Raw genomic sequence first — 20131 nt, 5'->3', positions numbered from 1 at the left:
TAACCCTCAAAGTAGTAAACTTTTCACCAGGGCCAGAAAATATCCTGCAACTAACAAAAGCTTGTGGTCAAAATGGAGCGAGGGAACATCTCAAAATCTGGGGGTGAAAAGCCATACACACAGACACTCCAGACTCCCTCACTCATAGCTTACTCAGTATAAATTTAGTTTTTAATTCTACTGCACAATGATTAGCCAGGAAAAGCAGCTTCAGTTCTTGGTGGAAGGAGTTAAGATCTTAGAGCTGAGGAAGAGAGATACTAAAGATCAGAAGTGGGCAACTCCAGAAGCTGTTAGTAGCAACTTGCCTCAAACCTAGCAAAAATAGCTCTTCATGAAGGATTATAGGATCTGCAGCCCAACAACATTTCTGTATTAAAAATCTTATCTTCTACATTATTTCCTTGCTCAGATCACATGCACCCTAGTAGCTTATTCTCCTGTGGGTTTACCCTTACATACATACATTTGGAACATTGTGAGGAAAAGCCTTTTGGAAGACAAAGTCTGCCTGAGAAAAGAGCAGGTGGCAAGGAGGTGGACATTCACTGCTCTCTCCAGCTTTGAACATACCATTGGAGTTGGCAACTTTTTCATATCTATACACAGGTAGTTAGATTGCATGTCACTCTCTAAGAGTTTAGGCACAGCATGTTTACAGTAACTTCCCATTTGTATGTTTGTTTGCTTGCTTGTGTGTTTGTCCGAACCCTCTCTTACTGCATCATGTAGCCTCCATTTGTTATCCAGGGTCTCATCTGCCCTCACTTTTCTCTCTTTGCCTATCCTTCATGAAGCATGCATGATAACAGCTTCTCTAGATGAGATGTTCCAACTTTCCTGATACAACATAGCAATCTACTGTAGTATCTTTTCTTACCTCTCTTCAAGAAGATCAACCTTTGTTCATTATACATAAGTCTCTGTGATGTAAACAGACTCAGGCTGCATCCACACTGCTGAAAAAATCCAGTTTGACCTTTTCAGCTGCCATGGATCAATGCTATGGAAGTCTAGGAACTGTATTTTTGTGAGACAATTAGCTTTCTCTGACAGAGAGCTCTGGTGCTACAAGAAATTACAATTCCTGGATTCCATAGCATTGAGCCACGGAAGTTAAAGTGGTGTCAAATTATTTCTGCAGTGCAGATGCAGCCTTGGTTTCATTTCCCTCTTTGCTAGACCTTGTGTGTGAGGTGTTTTGCACAAGAAGTTCCTTGACATTTTTTTTAAAGTCAACAACTGTAAGCATTATACCATAAATATTTTTTTAAAAAAAGAACTTCATTACCTTCACTCCCTCCAAGGGTTGCTAGTCGAAAAACATCCTTCAGGGTTAAGGCTGCTTCATTTTCTCGAGTAATATGAAGGATATTAGAAACCATAAGTGCCTTTCTGATAGCATCAAGCATGGAAGCTGAGTACCCACCAGCAACATCTGTAACAGAACAGAATACCAAAAATCAGTGGGCAAGAAAATATCCACTGGGTGATAATGTGGGTTTCATCAAATATGTGGGCAATCAAAGGTTCATTATTATGACACAGATATGTTACTGGAGCACATTTCTGCTATAGATTACTTTTCTGCCAACTGCTATACTTCCTGGATAGATCCGCTTAGCTGCAGAAGGCTGTCCTTGCTCTGGATATTCTGCTTTATGAGTCAGCGACCACACCTAAATATCAACTGCACTGCCAGGCCTATAAAACTCTCTAAGGCATTTGGATGCAGTGAGCTAGTTTGGATTTTATACTTCTTCCCAATGAACTAGGCATGGATTCCTCTTCATAGGTTATCTTTGGATCTTCAGCCAGACAAAGATAACATGAAGGGAAGCCCATCTACCAACAAGTCTCCCTCTTTTCTCTCAGTCCCAGCATGCAATCATTGCAGATTTTAACTTGGGGTACTGTTTGTTTACAGCTAAGTAGAAAAGGGGGAGTATTAATTTAAATTATTATTAAACATCAATCCATTGCTATAGCTAATAAAGTGAGTGCTCAAAAAAAAAAACCCTACATAACAGTTTTCCTATCCCACTATTTTAACTATTTTCCTAACAGGCCATTAAACCTCATTCCCCCAGAGGTCCAGGAAGGTCTTGAACCCCACCTGCTTTCCCCTGCTACCTTGAGGGAGGAGAGCATTCCAGAGGAATCCACCCCCAATGTTCTGCTTTCCTAACATGAATTACCCTGGCAGCAGCTATATAACACGATTAAAATAAGAGCCATGCCTTCATCATGGTCCTCTGATCCCACTGAGAGATGGAACTAACCTTCTCTGAGTTTCCAATCAGCAAATGCTGTTGTGTTCTGAGGTTCTAGTCCTCAGGAGGAGCAGAGGTAAGGACAATAGGCTGCCAAAGCCACTATGTTTGGGGGCCTTCCTGGGCCATTTTGTGTCCAATTTCTTTCTTAACACCAGGTGAGCAAGAATTGAGCAGAAGTCACTTCCTATTTGTTTTTTTAAAAAAGCCCTAAACTGACCCAGGGAGATATAAAATGTAGTGGAAATAGGGGCCCATCACCTAGAAGACATTTTAGAGTAAAACAAACTGGAAAAAATTGTCAAAATTTTTGACCCTTGGGGTCCAAGACTCCAAACATGGTAGAAATGCCTTCCATGCCTCCAGAGTGCATTTGGAGCAAAATGTTGACCCACATGAACATGAATGTCTTTTTTTTTAGTTGTTTAACACATTGTGTTTACAATAAAATGTTATGTAATAAATTACTCACCTGTGCCAAGCCCGAGTTTCACATCATGTTTCAGAACATTTTTTACATTAAAAAGCCCGCTACATAGTCTGGATTTGAAGAGAGGAAAAGAAAAGGATGGCAATTTTTCTTCCAGTTACAGATGCTTTGTACGTAATGCTTTTTATCATTAAAAGCCATTCATAAAGTGTAATTCAAGAGTGAAGCCAACAAACAAAAGAGAACAGAATCATTACTAAGGAACTCATCCTCCCTTTCATTTTAAATGCACATCTAATACATTCACTAAGAACTTCCACTTTGCCCAACCAAAGTTATATTAAATAAAAGGTTGAACTTTTCTCTCTTAATACGTACAACAGATGAAACAGGCATGGCACCTCCACAATATGCAGAAGCCTTCCTCCTTTCTAGTTCTTAACTTAGGGTGTATCTCCACTGCAGAAATAATGCAGTTTGACATCTCTTTAAGTGCTGTAGCTCCATACTATGGAATACTGGGATTTGTAGTTTTACAGGGTCTTTAGCCTTCTCTATCAAAGAGTGCTTGGTGCATCACATAACTACAAATCCCAGATGTGTCAAACTTCATTATTTCTACAGTGTAGATGCACCCCTAATCAGCCTTACATCTTATCCATGACCCCAAAAGAGGAATGGTTCTATGCCATTAATATTTGTTAAATGTGAGTTGTATGCCTTTTATTCTTTAGAAGAAATCACTCCCCTAAATCTTAAAAGTGATTCCCCCACTGAGTTTTTGCTCAGCCTTACATGTGTAGCTAGCTTTGCTGACTCCTTCTTTTCCTGTTTATCTTCCCCACATAGGTGTTGATTCTCTTGGACTATCCCTAAAGCCATGCTGTCTTGTCCAAAACACTGCTGGCATGCTGACTCTCTCCTTGTCCACAAATGGTACTCCCATGTCCCCTTCTGTCATCTTGCAGTGTACTTTCTAACACATAGCTTTAGATAAATTGATTCACTTATTATATAAAATATAGATTTAATTCAATTTATAATTTAACTCATTTATTAAAAACATACATTAAAAAAACTATACATTTTATGTATGTAATGCTATTTTGCTTACGATATATTTGAATTTGGGCAATGTGCAATGGCAGCTCCTCTAAGATGAAACATTTTCAGTTCTTCATCAGACAGATGACAGCCATGAGCCATTATGGTCTTTAAAAAAAAAAAAACAGAATATTTCACTTTTGTTGTTGGGAATGGTTACCATTTTTCCAGTTTCTGTTTTGATTCCATGATTAGAGCAATTCTTTCGAAAATCAATGAAGAAATTGTACAGTCAGCCCTCCATATCCATGGATTCTTTATTCACAGATTTAATCATCCGTTTCTTGAAATTATTAAAGAAAAATACATTCCAAAACAAAAACCTTGTTTTTACTACTGTATGCACTATAACATGGTATTGTGTTAACCTGTTCACAAAACTTTGAGGTCCTTAGCATACAATTATTTCTTTTGAATCTGTAGTCAAAATGAATCACATGTTTAGTCAGGTGCAATCGCAAGCCTTTTTCATATAAGTGGGGTAATGAATCCATTCTGGGTTTTAGTTCAACCTTCAAATGGCCTATCCAAGGGGATGAATCTATTTTTGGAATAAGGTTCTGCACCTTGGATAACTCCTTTAAGGTTGCAACTGGAGGTGGGCAACTACATGGGGACCAGGGGCCACTTCCCATCCCTGATTCCCTCCATGGGCTACACTCTCACACAGCAAGTCCTAATGCCTCCATTTTCCTCTGCAATCCCTCTCAAAATGGTGATAGGAAGTGACACTATGTTGCCATTTTCAGAGGGACTGCAGAGGAAAACAGAGGTATTTGAGGTAGTATGGAGTTGTTATGAGGGTATGGTGGTTTTGTTTGCTTTCAAATATTGGGGCAGCTTTGCTGGAACAGTGCATTGATTTTTAAAAATAAAAAGGAGGCGGGATTTTGCAGGTTGGTGAGGGACTTCATGGGCCACAGAAGTAGGGTGCAGGAGCCATTTCCCACCCTTGATTTATTTCATTGATTCCCAAACTTTGGTCCTCCAGGTGTTTTGGACTTCAACAGCCGAAAGCTCCAGCCCACTTGGCAAACAGAAATGTTGGGAGCTGAAGTTCAAAACACCTGGAGGACAAAAGTTTGGGGAAAGCAGTAGTTTAGAGTAAAAGCTGGAGGAGATTCACTATCCCACTAACATGGAAGCTACCAGCCTAGGTTGAGCTGCTGAGCAAAAAGAACCACAGAGTTGGAAGAAACCTCAAGGGCCATCCAATCCAACCCCCTGCAATGCAGGAAGACACAATCAAAGCATCCCTGACAAATGGCCATCCAGTCTCGGTTTACAAACTTCCAAAGAAGGAAACTCCACCACACTGCCATGGAATGTGTTCCACTGTCCAACAGCTCCTAACTCAGGAAGTTCTTCCTAACATTTAGGTAGAATCTCTTTTCTTGTAGCTTGAATCCATTGCTCCATGTCCTAATCTCTGGAGCAGGAGAAAACAAGCTTGCTCCTTCTTTAATACAACATCCTTTCTAAAGTCTGAAAAATGGCTATTATGTCACTTCTTAACCTTCTCTTCTCCAAGCTAAACATTCCCAACCCCCCAAAATGTTCCCCATAGGGCATGGTTTCCAGACCTTTCACCATTTTGGTTGCCCTCCTCTGGACATTTTCCAGTTTGTCAATATCCTTTTTGAATTGTGGTACCCAGAACTGACACAGTTTTCAAGGTGAAGTCTGACCAAAGCTAAATAGAGTAGTACTATTACTATCCTCAGTATAGATACTATGGATACAGCATAGAATCATATTGGCTTTTTTGCCACAACACACTGCTGACTCATGTGGTCCACTAAGACCCCTAGGTCTTTCACATGCACTGCTATACATCCTTGATATTTTCCATCTGAACAACTACTATACAATTAAAAAGTTATCTCTCTTCATCTGTATGAATTATAAAATATGCTTAAATGCTTTCTTAAGGAAAGTTTATTCCTTGTGACAGAAAAGGTTGTTTTCTTCTCAGATAATCATCTTTGTAGCTGCATATAAAAATTCAGCATGACAAGAACCTGCCATATGCAAACCAGGAAACTGTCTGCAGCAAACCCTGATCACTAATTACTTTATTTAGAGGCATAGCACTTAAATTTCAATCTCATTAGCATGATTAATGCTGTGTAAACAAGCTGCTAATTGATACTAATTCAACTAATAAAACACTATGCAAATCTTAAAATCCAAAGGGATATTTTCAAAGGCAAACTAGTCATATTCCCCCAAGATAGAATCATAGAATCATAGAATCGTAGAGTTGGAAGAGACCACTAGGGCCATCCAGTCCAACCCCCTGCCATGCAGGAAATCCAAATCAAAGCATCCCTGACAGATGGCCATCCAGCCTCTGCTTAAAGACCTCCAAGGAAGGAGACTCTATCACCCTCCGAGGGAGTGCATTCCACTGTCGAAAAGCCCTTACTGTCAGGAAGTTCCTCCTAATGTTCAGGTGGAATCTCTTTTCCTGCAGCTTGCATCCATTGTTCCGGATATACAATGTTACTTGAAAAATGCCTTAAAAGTTTTTGAAAGATTTCCCTCACAAGGATTTTAAAGAAGTTTATACAGTTTGCCTCAAAGTCAGGTTTGTGAAAAACTTAACTGAATAATCAAGTCATAATTAATTTCAGAATGCTTCTGTGGGAAAAGAAGTCACAAAGAAAATTGTCTGAAAAATCTGGAGATTTGCAGTGAAATTAATTCAACTGCACACACAAATACATATTTCCGATTTTGATGTACTGGAAATTTGCACAGAAACAGAAGCATTATAAAATATTAGAAGCATGGAATGGGCTACAGTTTCAAAGTGAAATGTATTCAACATATAGGAGTTTATTGCACCGCTAAAAATACCTGGTTTACCTCTCCCGAGCTGAATTCTTGAGTTGAGTTTTCTGACTTTGAAAAAAGGCTTACTGAGCGCTCCTGGGTCCTGGGCTGTATCCAGGATGTATTTGGCCAGAGGATTCAGCGGCGAATTATGTGTGATAGAACCCGGCTGCCTCCCAAATTAGAATTCAACTCGGGAGAGATAAGCTAGGTTTTTTTAGTGGTGAGATATGCTCCATAATGGAACAGGCACAGTCCTCAAGAGAACATCCCCTCCCCCTCAGAAGTTGGCAGCTAACATTAAAGTAACATTAATCAATCAGATAAATAAAAATGTAGACAAGTTTAAAAACATGTTATCAGAAATATTAAACTGATTTACACAAATGATCTTAAACAAGCTAAATATAAAACAACTTGCAGAATTCCAAACATTGTCATTTGAGTGTTAAGCAGCTTCCAGTATCAAACACATTAAGTTGTTAGGGAGGAAGTATTGTATGTTTTCATAAAGCACTTGTGAGTAGTTTTGAAATCTTATTCCTCCATAATAGGAAATGGCAATTGTCCACATGTTTTTGGCCTCTAGCTCCCAGCAGCCTTAGATAACTTAGCCAATACCGAGTTATGATGCCATACCCTCCAACTGTCCTGATTTGGCAGGGGCAGTCATGATTAATTTTCTGTCATCCCACTATTTCAGTTGTTTTTAAAATGTCCCAGTTTTTCTCTCTTGCTTCCATTTCTCCCCCTTTTCCTCACTTACTTCAGTTGGTTCAAACTGAGTTCAAAATGCAAAAGTAGTTTACACTCATATACATCAGTAAGGAGGAGAGAAGAAGAGTAGACTAAATCTTTCCCTTCCAGGTAGGCTCAGACAAAACCAAGTTAGAAACAAGGTTTGGAAGCCAATGCATGGCCCAAGTCCACATCAAGTAGTCTGCTTGCTTCATGCTCAGGGTACTGAGCTCTGGCCTTTGAATGGATGGAAAACCAACAGAGCTTGATATTTTTACTTTTTTAACCACAAAGCACGAAATTTCCCAGCTAGCATGGCCATAGCAATAATGGACATGACATTCTGTAATTCCATGTTGGGAGAAAGGTGCAATATAAATGTACTAAATGTCAAAATGGTATGCTTCCCCCTTTGGCTGTAACACACCTCAGAAAACTGAATACAGTGCACCCGTACCATACGCAGCTTTCAGCTTATGTTGAAGCTGTGCTGTAATAAAAAGAATGCCGTGCATGCCATGCCACACCGCATGCACAAGCACCATTGTTTTCAATGGGGCTTGAGCATACACGGTTTCTGCCTTACACAGATGGGGTGGTGGTCCAGAACAGATCCCCCATGTTAGGGAAGGGCTCACTGTAATGCACTTCTTGTTAATTATCAATGTGAGCAATATTTCAACTTGGAAGTATTTCACCTGACATATAAAATACAGGAGCTCAAGTAATAAACCTTTTAAAAATCATACCTTGTTTGTAAGAAGCTTGTTTTTATCATACAGTTCAGTATAATTTTGATATGAAGGAAACATATTTTTTATCAGATGGACCTCTTCTTCACATTCACTTATGTGGCTCTGCAGGGAAAGAGAGAGAAAGAGAGAGAAAAGACAAGGGTCAGCATTTATGCTTAATTTAATATCAAAGATGAAAAGAAATTATAAGAACTTCCCTGAATCTAAGGCCTGTTACAGACTGCCAAAATAAAGCTGCTTCGGGTCTCTTTGGAGGTATGCTGTTTCAATGATGCATGCATCCTAAGAATCCAGAAGCTGCACCAAAGCTGCACTCCAGTGCTTAGGAATGGAGTGTGGCTTTGGCGCGACCTCCGGACTCTTAGGACCCATGCATCATTCAAATAGCATACCTCCAAAGAGACCCGAAGCAGCTTTATTTTGGCAGTCTGTAACAGGCCTAAGAAATGTGTAATATGGCGGGGAGGAGGCATAGTGAAGCGCTCCACATATGGTTAGGTCTGACTCTTTCAGTAGCCCTAGCCAGCAAGTCAAGGGTAGGACTGGATGGAGCAACGTTTGGATCCAGAGTGGAAGCATTTCAGTCCATCACAGCCTGTGAGGATTGCCTAATCTGACTATAGAGGGAGGTTCCTTTTTTGGATTTTAGCTGTTTAGTAGGTTGATGATGGGATTCAACCCACTCCTGCATTTTCCTTCTACACAACTTAGCCTCAGGATTTCAGCATTTAAAAGAAGTATGTTCTACAGGGCTACAACATGAAGATGGCTTAAGATGATCCATTCAACAGTTATGAGAAGAAGAGGTGCTAAAAGCCCTGGAATGAACCACAGAGTTTGGAAAACAGCAATAGCAATAGCAGCTTCATTTATATACTGCTTCATAAATTACTAAGCAGTCTCTACAAAGTTTACAACTGTAAAAATTGCCCCCAACAAGCTGGGTACTCATTATAGCTGAGTCAATCCTAAGCCGCTGGCTAGAACTGATATCACAACCTTGTGGTTTGTGACTGAGTAGCTGCAGTACTAGCATTTAACCAGTACTTCTGGGGACTACAACTCACAGATCTACCCTTCACAGCCAAAATGACTATGCTGGCACTGCATTTCTGAAACTGATTGTCAATGATGATGATAGTGATGATGATGATGTCCTTACTGAGCAATAGTTGTTATTCTGAGCTCAGAGAAACATGTTTGATTTGATTATTGGATTAAGTTGGATTGGACTGACTGGATTGATAGGAGATTATCACACCAGTCCCTTTCTCTTTGCAGTCACACATGAAAAATAAAATGGAAACACATCACTTGTAGAGCAGCTGCCACCACATTCTCTTTCATACAAATTAAGGCATAGACGGTTGTAGTAAATGGAAGGGATTGGGGAAAAAAATTGGTACACCAACCTATGCATTTGGAAGCTACTACAGGCCAGAGAATTCAGTTGCCAATTTTTTGGCCTGGTCATAAAAGTCATAATTAATTTAATATAGCCTATAGATTGTGAGATATAGGGCATAAGAATTCTTGCAAATAACCAGCTTTGTGAGAAGAGGCCTGCCCTCCTTTCTTAAAAACAAGCAAACGGGTTTCAGTTTATGTCTGGGCAAACTGCCAGATATTCAGTGCAATGTAAATAAAGATAAGAGTACAAGCTGACCGGGAATGAACCCTTCTAGAAGGACACTACACGACAGGGAATGAAATGACTTCCAAGTGCACCATGATCGTTAGGTAAAAACTTCTAATGTACTTGATATACTGTATAAAGAACACAATTTTCATTGGACAGCTGACAAACTGAGTGGGTGAAGGACAATAAAAAGAGCCAGAAAGAGCTAGCAAATCAAACTACTGCCCAGCGTGTCTCCACTGTGTGAAAAGGGCTGTTTAACAACAGCCTGCATTGCTCCTGAAGAAATGGCAGACTGATAAACTGCTCAGAAATGCTGACCAAACATGCTGGTACTGGTAAAGCTATTCTAAAATAGATACAGTGGGGCTTCCTTATCCGCGGACCTGACATCTGAGGATTTCAGCATTTAGGGATGGCAAGCCCCCAGTTGTGTGGGCACACAACCATGCTGCCATTAGAGAAAACCCACATTGTCCCCAGTGGCAGTGCATGCACGCAGCCACACCACCATTAGGGACAATAGGACTTCACCTGAAGTCCTGTTGTCCTTGTGGTAGCACAACCACAAGCATGCACCTCAATTGGGAACAAAAGGGTCTATCCCTAATGGTGGCATGGCCACGTGCACACACTGCCATTGGGGACAAGCAGGACTTGAGCATCCATGGATTTTGATATCTACGGAGGAATCCGGAACTGATCTCCTGTGGATACCAAGATCCCACTGTATAGTCTTATGTAGAATAATAGAATCATAGAGTTGGAAGAGACCACAAAGGCCATCCAGTCCAACCCCCGCCATGCAGGAAATCTCAATCAAAGCATACCCAACAGATGGCCATCCAACCTCTGTTTAAAGACTTCCAAGGAGGGAGATTCCACTACACTCCATGGTAGTGTGTTCCACTGTTGAACAGCTCTTACTGTCAGGAAGTTCCTCCAAATGTTGAGGTGGAATCTCTTTTCCTGCAGTTTGCTTATTCTCTGGAGCAGCAGAAAACAAGTTTGCTCCCTCCTCAGTATGGCATCCCTTTAAGTATTTAAACAGGGCTATCATATCACCTCTTAACCTTCTCTTCTCCCCAGCTCCCTAAGTCATTCCTCATAGGACATGGTTTCCCGACCCTTCACCATTTTAATTGTCCTCCTTTGGACACAATCCAGTTTCTCAACATCCTTTTTGAATTGTGGTTCCCAGAACTGGACACAGTATTATAATGATATTAACAACGCTCAAGAAAATTAACTGTTCAATGCTGTGTATTCACAGAATCCTGGTAGAGATATAGTTCTCAAACAGATGAAAATATATACCTAATGGATAAGTGGCTAAACTGTATTGTTAAAATGATTATGGGCAAGATACAAAGGACAGAATGCTCTACATGTGGAAGTCTTTAGGAAATGTCTGTATAAAAAAAACTAACACAGTGAGTGTTAACCTTCTCTTTACCCCCTTTAAATATCTTTTGTTGCCTTGGACTCACAAGTATTAACTCAAAATTTAATAGCACAATAATTATTTGCAGGGTATCTGGCACACTGGGAGCATCTTCTACCACAATCCTAGAAGTTCATCATTCCCTCCTTTCTTCTCCCATCTCAGTCTCCTCCCCTCCTGATGAAGATGCTTCAAAGGGGGAATAAAGCATTTTTTCCACAAGCAACCATAAAAGTGAGCATCTAGCATCATGGCATTTACAAAAGGGCTGGTGGTTTGCTGGGATGTTTCCTCTTCCAATTTCATCTGACTTGTTCCCTCCCAATTTCTGATCTCTCCCTCATGATAATCCTTCAACACAGAAATATGTGTGTGAACACTTTGCAAACACCAGCCCATTGCTTCAGAAAGTGTGCACAACACGAAACGGTGGTAAATCTGACCCCAAGTATGAGGGTGGCATGGTGGTGAAGAAACATCTGTATCTCTCCCCATTTCAGTGTGGAGGAGGTTACAAAACTTAAGAACTTAGTTCAGGGGAGTAGGAGCAGTTGAGGTGCTGATAGTGGTGGAGGAAAAGTGGTTTAGAGGGAGATGTAGTTGCTTCAACCTAAGGTTGGAGATATGAAGGGTTTTTGTTGGTGGCGTCACTGTTTGAAGATAGACACTATGCAAACTATGGAATTCTCTGGTTTCTCTTCAGATCGTATTGCAAATTATGGAATAATTAAAGTATATTGTTTGGAAAGATATTGCTAATCTATGTGTAAGCTAGTGCACACCCTGTTTAAAGAGCTGACTATAGAGATAAAGTCCCCATGAAATGTCTTGTTGAAATGTTAACATCTTGATTACACTATGATGTAATGTACTGAATATCAGATGCCTTACATGCAATGCAATGTAATGAAATGTAATGAAGTTGGGTGCCCAGACATTACCATATCTGTGTTTCTCCCTAGGGGAAATCTTATGTTTATATATCTGTGAATACATATAACAAATACCCTAAAAAGTACCAGAAAGCCTGATCATTTCCCATGTAAATTTCGTAGAAGTCCAATATTTAAGAATGCTTGAGTGTTGATTCTGACTATCTGGTTCAACCACCATCGCAACCTGGGCACTCAGGTGGCTAGATTAGCTGACAAGTGGCAAGGATTCTCAGTCCCTCAATATAAGAAATGGGGTGCAGAACAACAGCCATTTCAAAGGGTTCTGAGTTTACCCCTCACCCCTTGAGGGAGGACAACTGAATCCCTAACAATAGCCAGGTAGCCATTACACATGTGCCAAGATTCTAAGCAAAGAACATTGGATCCTGGTGAAATAAGACATTCTAAACAGAAACACTCTTATAGTTTCTCTATGTTAAAGTTCATGTTGTTCAGAAACATAATGCATTTTCAGAGAACAAATGTATATCTTGGCAGAAAAGGTTACTCATCTGAAGCTGATCCTATGAAGGAAATTGCACTGGATGTCACATTGCTCATATGTATTATATCTGCAGGGACTGATATCAGAACTGGTGTGCTAAATGGTGTGTGAGTTTAAGCTACTGCAGTTCTGAAAAATGTTGAATCAGTGAATTTCCACTAAATACAGAAAGAAAAAAACTTACCTGTACATGAATGTCTTGAGCCTCTGCCAGGTTACCAAGGCTACGAAGTAATTCCTCTGTGCACGATGGGCCAAAACGAGGTGTTATTATGGGATATACTCTTGGATACTGAGAATATTCAAATAATATAGATAAACAATAAACATTTGTGCACATCAGCATGCTAAATTATAGCTGTTACTAGTTTGTTTCTGTAGCATTCATGAAGATGTTTGGGGGAGGCACAGACTTTTAAATCTGTATAGTTAACTTTTTTCCAGAGCATGATTCATGTTCTACTATGCACACATATAAAACAGTTAAAAAGCACAAAGCACTTAGTATGTGAAAATTCAGGCTTTATTTAATCATTATTTACAAAACGGGTGCTATTTAATTACTGCAAAACCTGTTTATTAATTCATGTCTAGCCCAGGAGTAGTATGCATTTAAAATAATTATTATATTCACACACACAGACACATATACTGTATACTGATAATCACAAAGAAATAAACCGAGTACATTATAAGGACGAGAGAATAAATGAGAGAAAATTCACTTTTGATCAAAAGGCAATTAATACTAATATTGCAACATTGTTTTAAATGCAGTGTCATTTTGTCCTCATGAAAACCCTGAGGCCCTTATCAGACGACAGGTTTTGCATCTCCAATCCAGAGTCACTCCTGGTCCAACCATGCGAATTCACATTAAAACGTGATGTACTATCACACATGATTGCTTTCCATGGGGAGCAGTTCTAGCCAGATCCAAAGTCAATCCAAAGTGACTCCTGATGTAGGTGAATTCAGTAACAAGCGAATTCACAAAAATTGTTTCCAAGCTCACTTTGTTTTCAATCCGAATTGCTCTGGTGTGGAAGATCACTCTGATCTCACCCCCCCCCCTTGGCCCCTTGCATCCTGCTCCTGCATCCTCCTCTTCCTCCTTCATCCTGATCTTACTCCCAGTCACCCCCTGCTTCCTGCTCCTGCATCCTCCTCCTCCTCCACCACCCTGATCTCACCCCCAGTGAACCCTTGTGTCCTGGTGCTTCATCCTCCTCCTCCTCCATTACCCCGACCCTGCTCCCACTGGCCTCCTCCATCCTGGTGCTAAGGAGGGGGCAAATGGAGGAAGCAGGGAAGGAAGACAGCATCCAGAGCCCCACTGAGGGTGCCAATTCTAATTATTGAATCCATCTGGTGTGGTAATTTATTTTGCACTCACTTCACTTTGCCTCAGTAATGAGCACAATTTCATCCTTCACGTATGATAATTAATCACGTGAATTGCCTTGGATTCAAAGTGACTCTGCTCCCCCTTACTTTGGAAAGGCTCTGGATTGGAGTTCCAGGTTCACGTGTGATAAGGGCCTGAGACAGGTGGTACTCATATTCCTATTTTACAAAAGTGGATTTGAAAAAAGGCATTGGCTTGCCCAAATACAACAATTTGAATCACATGGTAAATGCCTGATGATGGTGATCGAATCAACTATTTAAAAGTCATTCTACCACCCAGTAGGAGCTGGCTGCATGTCTAGTTTTTAAAGTAAAAGGATACATAGGTAAAGGGTATTATGCCCTCCCTTTCTCGATTTCTTACTTCCACAAAGCTATGCAAGCATACATCAATTAACAAGGGGGCAAAACAAACAGCTGTTAAAGGGCAGCCTCTGGCCACTCCGACCTCAATTGCGCCAGGACTGCAGCGACAGCACAGCCCGCTCCCAAGGCAGGCCACCACCTGCAGTCCCAAGCTGCACTGGCTAGGAGTCGATTCAAATTAACTTCTTTTTTATCCAGTCCTTTGGACTGAAGCACAGCCTTGGCACAGCTTCCGGCCACTTTGGGGACATGTGTCAGGTAAATGCCATGCCACCAAAGCAGCTGGTAGCAGCTTTATTTGTCCCGTGCATTTCAGGCCAAAGTCTCTAACAGAGAAGCTTATTTTTACTGAGGGACTGTATGCACGGATCAAAAAGCCCATATCCCTCCCTCCCAACCTGGCATTGCCCTGTTGTAAAGATGTAGGCCCTGGACCAGGGACAGGCAGACCAGATGCTATTCTTGCAGATTCAGCCTGACCCTGGATCAACCAGCCCTTTGCCTGGTCTAAAGAGACCGGCTGTTTGCAGCGAAGTTTCCAAGAAATTCCACTATGACAGTCAGTAGACTGGATGGCCATGTACCCTCTTACTTGACGCCACCACTATTCTGTTTGTAGGCCCCAGTGGCAGTCTGCAATGTGGAAAAGGGGTGCCTGGCCACGTGGTTGCAGCCAGGTACCTGTTTCTGCTCTTACGGACCATAGTATACAATTATAGCATTGATGATGGGTAAGGCAGAAGCAGGTGGGTGTTTGAAGACCCACCAATCACATTGAACCAGGTATGTGTTGGGGATAAGAACGGGCTGGATCTATGGGCAGGATATGACAGGACGGGTCTGTCATATCCTGCCCATGTGCACAGGCCCCAAACTGTCAACCTTCTGATCTTCTGATTGTCAGAATTGGCATCTTAGCCATGAAGCCACCACATCCCTTTAATACATCAAGGTAGGTCAGCTTTTAAAACAGTGGATCTATTACCATCATATCTTGTTTAACACTAAGCTAAGTTTGGAACTCTCAAGCTGTGAACTAAATCAGTAGCCCATGCCTTGTAACCTTTTTCCAGAAAAAAATATCATGTTATACTTTTTTTAATTTAAAAAAAAAAAGCTTATAGTGAAACCACAGCACAATTAATTATTTTCTGAGGAAGAAAATGCAATTCTACTTACTTTTTTCTCCAGTACTCCTCTAACAAATCTACAAGAGTTAAAGAGAAGAGTACCAGTATTGTATTTTAGTGTTATAAATTAGACGGGAGGGGTTATACATATGAACATATAATTGCACATATGCACAGAGAGAACATAAGACAAAAAAAAAGATACATTGCTTTTTTTGGATCCTCATACATATACATACACACAAAGAACTTAATGTATGGATCATCTCAAAATGTGATTGGTACAATTGTGCTGTAAATCAAACCATTTTATGGAGGTTAATAAGACTGTGCAAATGTACACTAAACTAAGGATTTTGAACACAAATCTGTACAAGCTGTTGGTAATTAACAAGATACAAGTGGTCATTACTGTGCTTCCTGTGACAACTAAATAGATAACATGCAAAATCCAACGAAAGTTTAATTATATATTACAGTGACAGTATTTTTTTAATGCAAAATCACAATTTCAGCTCACTATCACAACACCAAAAGTGTTCTGTTTCAACACTCCTATTTTTAGATGGCACAAATATGCTTGTATACAGTGGCCCCTTCGTATATGTGGGGGATCCATTCCAGACCCACCCAACCCCCACATTTGGGGGAAAAGTGTAAGGTTAAATCCTTTTATTTGCTATGGTGATGTGTTCCCGTGCTTCTCATTTGAAATAACAATAGTAATATGTTTGGTAATGGTGCCAGCTACTTTTTTTTAAAGAGAGAACTGACAGCTACTCAAAATTTCATGTGAACATATTTCTGGTGCTGAGTGTTTGGGTATTGTAGAATACTCTTGATTCCATGGACATTGGCATTTTTATAATTTACAACAGATTGGAATTCTTATTAAGATTACAAAATAAGCCAGAAGATGCCCTGTACAGACCAGCCTGAAAGGCCAGCCTGGGGGCAGAGTCGGGCGCAGCATCCTGACAACACACCAAAGTGTATGATGACAACCCAGTTTTTTTAAAACATCAAGATTTTAACTTCTAGTCCCTAGTATCCCTTCTTGGATCCTACATCTTCAATCTGACTGTGTTTCGAAAAATATATTGCCAAATTAGTACAAAATCACCATTTTACCTTTCAGTTTCCTTGATAGATTCTGTGGTAGCCTCCTTATATTCTGGAAAACATTCATTGTGATCCATGCAAACTTTGCCCACTAATGCCCTTTGGCCAAATTTATCTGTGAAAAATGTAAAGAGAATAAACCTTAAAATAACATTTTCTATTCACATTGTTAACCAGGCTTTCTTCTGAAAACATGCCCATCAATTCTGCTTATATAAGCACACATCAGAACTGCAGCCAAAGCTTTTAAATGTTCCTCTCTATACTACAAGTGCTTTGTTGGATTTGGGGTTCTAGGAATTTTTGTCCAAAACAGGAACTTTTCCAAACGCTGCCTGCAACGTTCCCTTTGGAGTACAACAGCATGGGACAAGGAGCAGCATACATGTCAGCTATTTGTACAGCCAGCTACCCAAGCAACTGAGGAACATTTGACCATACCTATATAATTATCCTTCTGACAAGGGCTTACAGTGGTCTGGAACATGGTGTCATATAATACAGTACCTCTAGACAAATCTTATCTCCACTATGAATTCCCTTGGTGTCTGTAAGCAAGCTATTATCTCTCAACTAAGGGAAGTGTTGCAAGTAGTGGTGAATAAATGGTAACAACAACGGTATGATGGTTATAGAATAATTGGCACAATATATGGTGAAAGCCACATGCTTAGATGGGTTTTCAAAAGGATTAGATAGTTTCAAGGAAGGCAGGTCTATGAATGGCTATTAGTTGTACGTGGCTGCACTGTCAATCTTTCTTTGCGCTAAGGTAAATATCATAAAACAATTTATCCCTTCACACCTTGCTTTTCCTACAGAAACCTAAATAGTCATTGTCAGAACATGAAACAGTTACTTTCTTGAATGGCAACTCCCAAAATGACAGGTCCCAAAAGTAATTCTTCCAGCATCTGGCAATAGCAGGATGCAGGTTTCTGTTCTGCTTGGCTACTTTAGCAACATAATTCTTATATTACTAAACCCATGGAAAAGGACTTAAAAGAAATTGAAAAAATTATGAGGACCATAACATGGGGAAGAGTTGGGATCTATTATTCCAATCTAGTTCTTCAGGATCAGTTTAAAGCACACATAGAGCCCTGGCAGATTTCCCATATTTTTGTACTGGAACATACAGTATTTTGCAACATTGGTTCTTCATAATTTCATTTGCACTGCACTAGTCAGGGTCACAAGCACAAAAGACTTCTAGATGAATCATTCTTTTGCAGGTGAAAATGGTAGCTAAGATGGTTTCAGCTAACAATAAGGCTAAATTTACCTATAATATCAGCAAGGAGCAAAGAGGCATCTGTGTGAATTGTTGCAAAGTAGCAGGCTGTAGTTGTACCGTTCTTCAGTGTTCGCCTCTGTAAAAAAAGAAAAAAAAAAGAACTTAGTTTACTTATTTGAAGAAAAAGTGATAAAATGAATAGTGTAAACTATGTTTGGTCACAGTGATATTAGAAGTTAAGCAAGTTATTAAAATGCTTCAAAAGAAAAAGGAACTTCCGATAATGCTGCAAAATGTTTTGACCAAAACCAGCAACACCACCTGTGCAGGGAATACATTGTGGGAGGACACGGGAGAGACCTTCTCTGTCCTTCAACTCTGTCTGTGCACCTGGGGGAAAGGGGAGCCTTTGGCCTCACAGACCTCCAAAAGGATTACAATCGGAAGATGCTGCTATCTGGATAGATGGACACACATACACCTGTGATTTGGGTAAGGCAGGTGCACTGCATTTACCTATTTTGAAAGCATGTTTTTTGCATTTTAAAGTAACTAAAGATAATATTGTCACATCACTGCTTTTCCCCTTTCCTTCATTCTGAATACCACAAAATGAACTCCTTCAGAGTGAGTTTTTAGTATACTAGGGTTGCAACATGAAAAAAGGGACAAGGCTCCTATCCCTGGTTGTGGAGAAAGGGGAATTTACATAATCATTAAAGGGACAGTAGCCCTGTCCCTAATTTTACCTAACAGCCCCTAAGTACTACCAGAATAATGTTTTGTAGATAACATTTTCCCCTGGGGATAATAAAAAAACCAAACTGAGTCAGTTTCCACCAAATAAGATACAGGGACATGTGGGTATACAGTCTCCCCTTTCTGTATTGCATGCTATCAGCCCTTGAGAACCAATAGCTAACCTAGGGCAGGCCTGTGGTTCAATGGCAGATCAAACACCTTATATGCAAAAGGCACCTGGTTCAGTCCCTACTATCCAATAATGCATACCTAGGAAAGATTCCTTTCGAAAATCCTGGACAACCCCTGAGATTTTAGCAGCTTCCTGTGTTTCTATGTTCTGATTAATTTTTTGATTAATCGGAACATTGATCAGAGCATTCATTCTTTAACTGTGGTGTTTTTAACAGGGACATTAAAACAGTGACTTTACAACTGAGTTTGGAAAGTTATTTTTTAAAAAAAGAATGAGTATAGTGATATACTAAAACCATCCTTGGATGTTGCTCTGTGTCCCTGTGCATCTTTGTGCAATTGCTAAATAGATAGCTTCAGCATGACTTGTTCTTTAAAAATAATTTCCAAACTTTATTTCAGAACAGCGTTTATCCCACATATCAATTGTTAATATTTTGTCCATTGCTCAACTAAAGTTTCAAAAGCTAGGTATATTCTTCATACATATTATGTCTGATGTGCATATGCAGCTCTAGCTCTCAAGAGGGTTAAATATCAGAAGGGCTACAATAAATTCACCAATCCACTTCACAAATTAATGTGCTTACAAAAATGCAATCTACCACAACAGTTCACTTACCACAGCTCTAGTGTACACCTCTGCAGCAAAATTAATGTCTTCACATTGGGCCTCCCTTGGATAAGTGTATTTTTTTAACCACTGAAGAAGAGGCAAGTCTACTCGTGTTCCAGCAAAAGAATATTGTGGGGCATGGATATGTGCATCCACCAAACCTGGCATGAAAAATTCACTACAGAAGAAAAGCAGGAGAAAAATAAAATCACCTTTGTATTGTACTTCTTTATGTATATCCCATTTCCCCCACAAAATAATGACTCAAAGAAATCTTTAAAATCCCAGGGCTGAAACAGACTACAGAAATAATCCATCTTGAAACTGCTTTAACTGCCCTTGCTTAATACTAGAGCATTGTGGGAACTGTAGGGTGTTTTTTTTTTTTTTTTTGGAGACATTTAGTTTTCTCTATTAGAGAATTCTGGTGCCGCAACAAACTACAGTTCCCAAAATTCCCTAGCACTGAGCTAGGGCAGTTAAAATGGTTTCCAGCTTGATTATTTCTGCAGTCTGTTTTTTGGCATGGCTCAGACACCCACAGTGGAAAGCAAAACGGGGGAAAGAACCCATAGAACCCACTGTGTGGACTATTGCACCCATAATTTCTAATGTTTCCCTAGTTAAATTTAACATTTATTTTCTGACACTTG

At 40.0% G+C, this 20131-nt stretch overlaps 1 protein-coding gene across 1 annotated transcript in view; it reads right to left on the bottom strand.

The window, feature by feature from the left end:
- Positions 1-20131, bottom strand: part of GDA (guanine deaminase) — a 49368-nt gene that overhangs the window by 11996 nt on the left and 17241 nt on the right. The window contains exons 3-11 of the mRNA XM_042449152.1: positions 19485-19656; positions 17975-18062; positions 16699-16804; positions 15617-15644; positions 12846-12953; positions 8133-8240; positions 3818-3915; positions 2746-2813; positions 1292-1438 (exon numbers count right to left, since the gene is read on the bottom strand). Of these exons, the coding sequence (XP_042305086.1) occupies positions 1292-1438; positions 2746-2813; positions 3818-3915; positions 8133-8240; positions 12846-12953; positions 15617-15644; positions 16699-16804; positions 17975-18062; positions 19485-19656 (923 nt within the window). The remainder of the gene's footprint in view (positions 1-1291; positions 1439-2745; positions 2814-3817; positions 3916-8132; positions 8241-12845; positions 12954-15616; positions 15645-16698; positions 16805-17974; positions 18063-19484; positions 19657-20131) is intronic.

The sequence above is a fragment of the Sceloporus undulatus genome, chromosome 2 (assembly GCF_019175285.1).
Source record: "Sceloporus undulatus isolate JIND9_A2432 ecotype Alabama chromosome 2, SceUnd_v1.1, whole genome shotgun sequence".
Classification (NCBI taxonomy): Eukaryota; Metazoa; Chordata; class Lepidosauria; order Squamata; family Phrynosomatidae; genus Sceloporus; species Sceloporus undulatus.
This window is presented reverse-complemented; position numbering and strand designations above follow the sequence as displayed.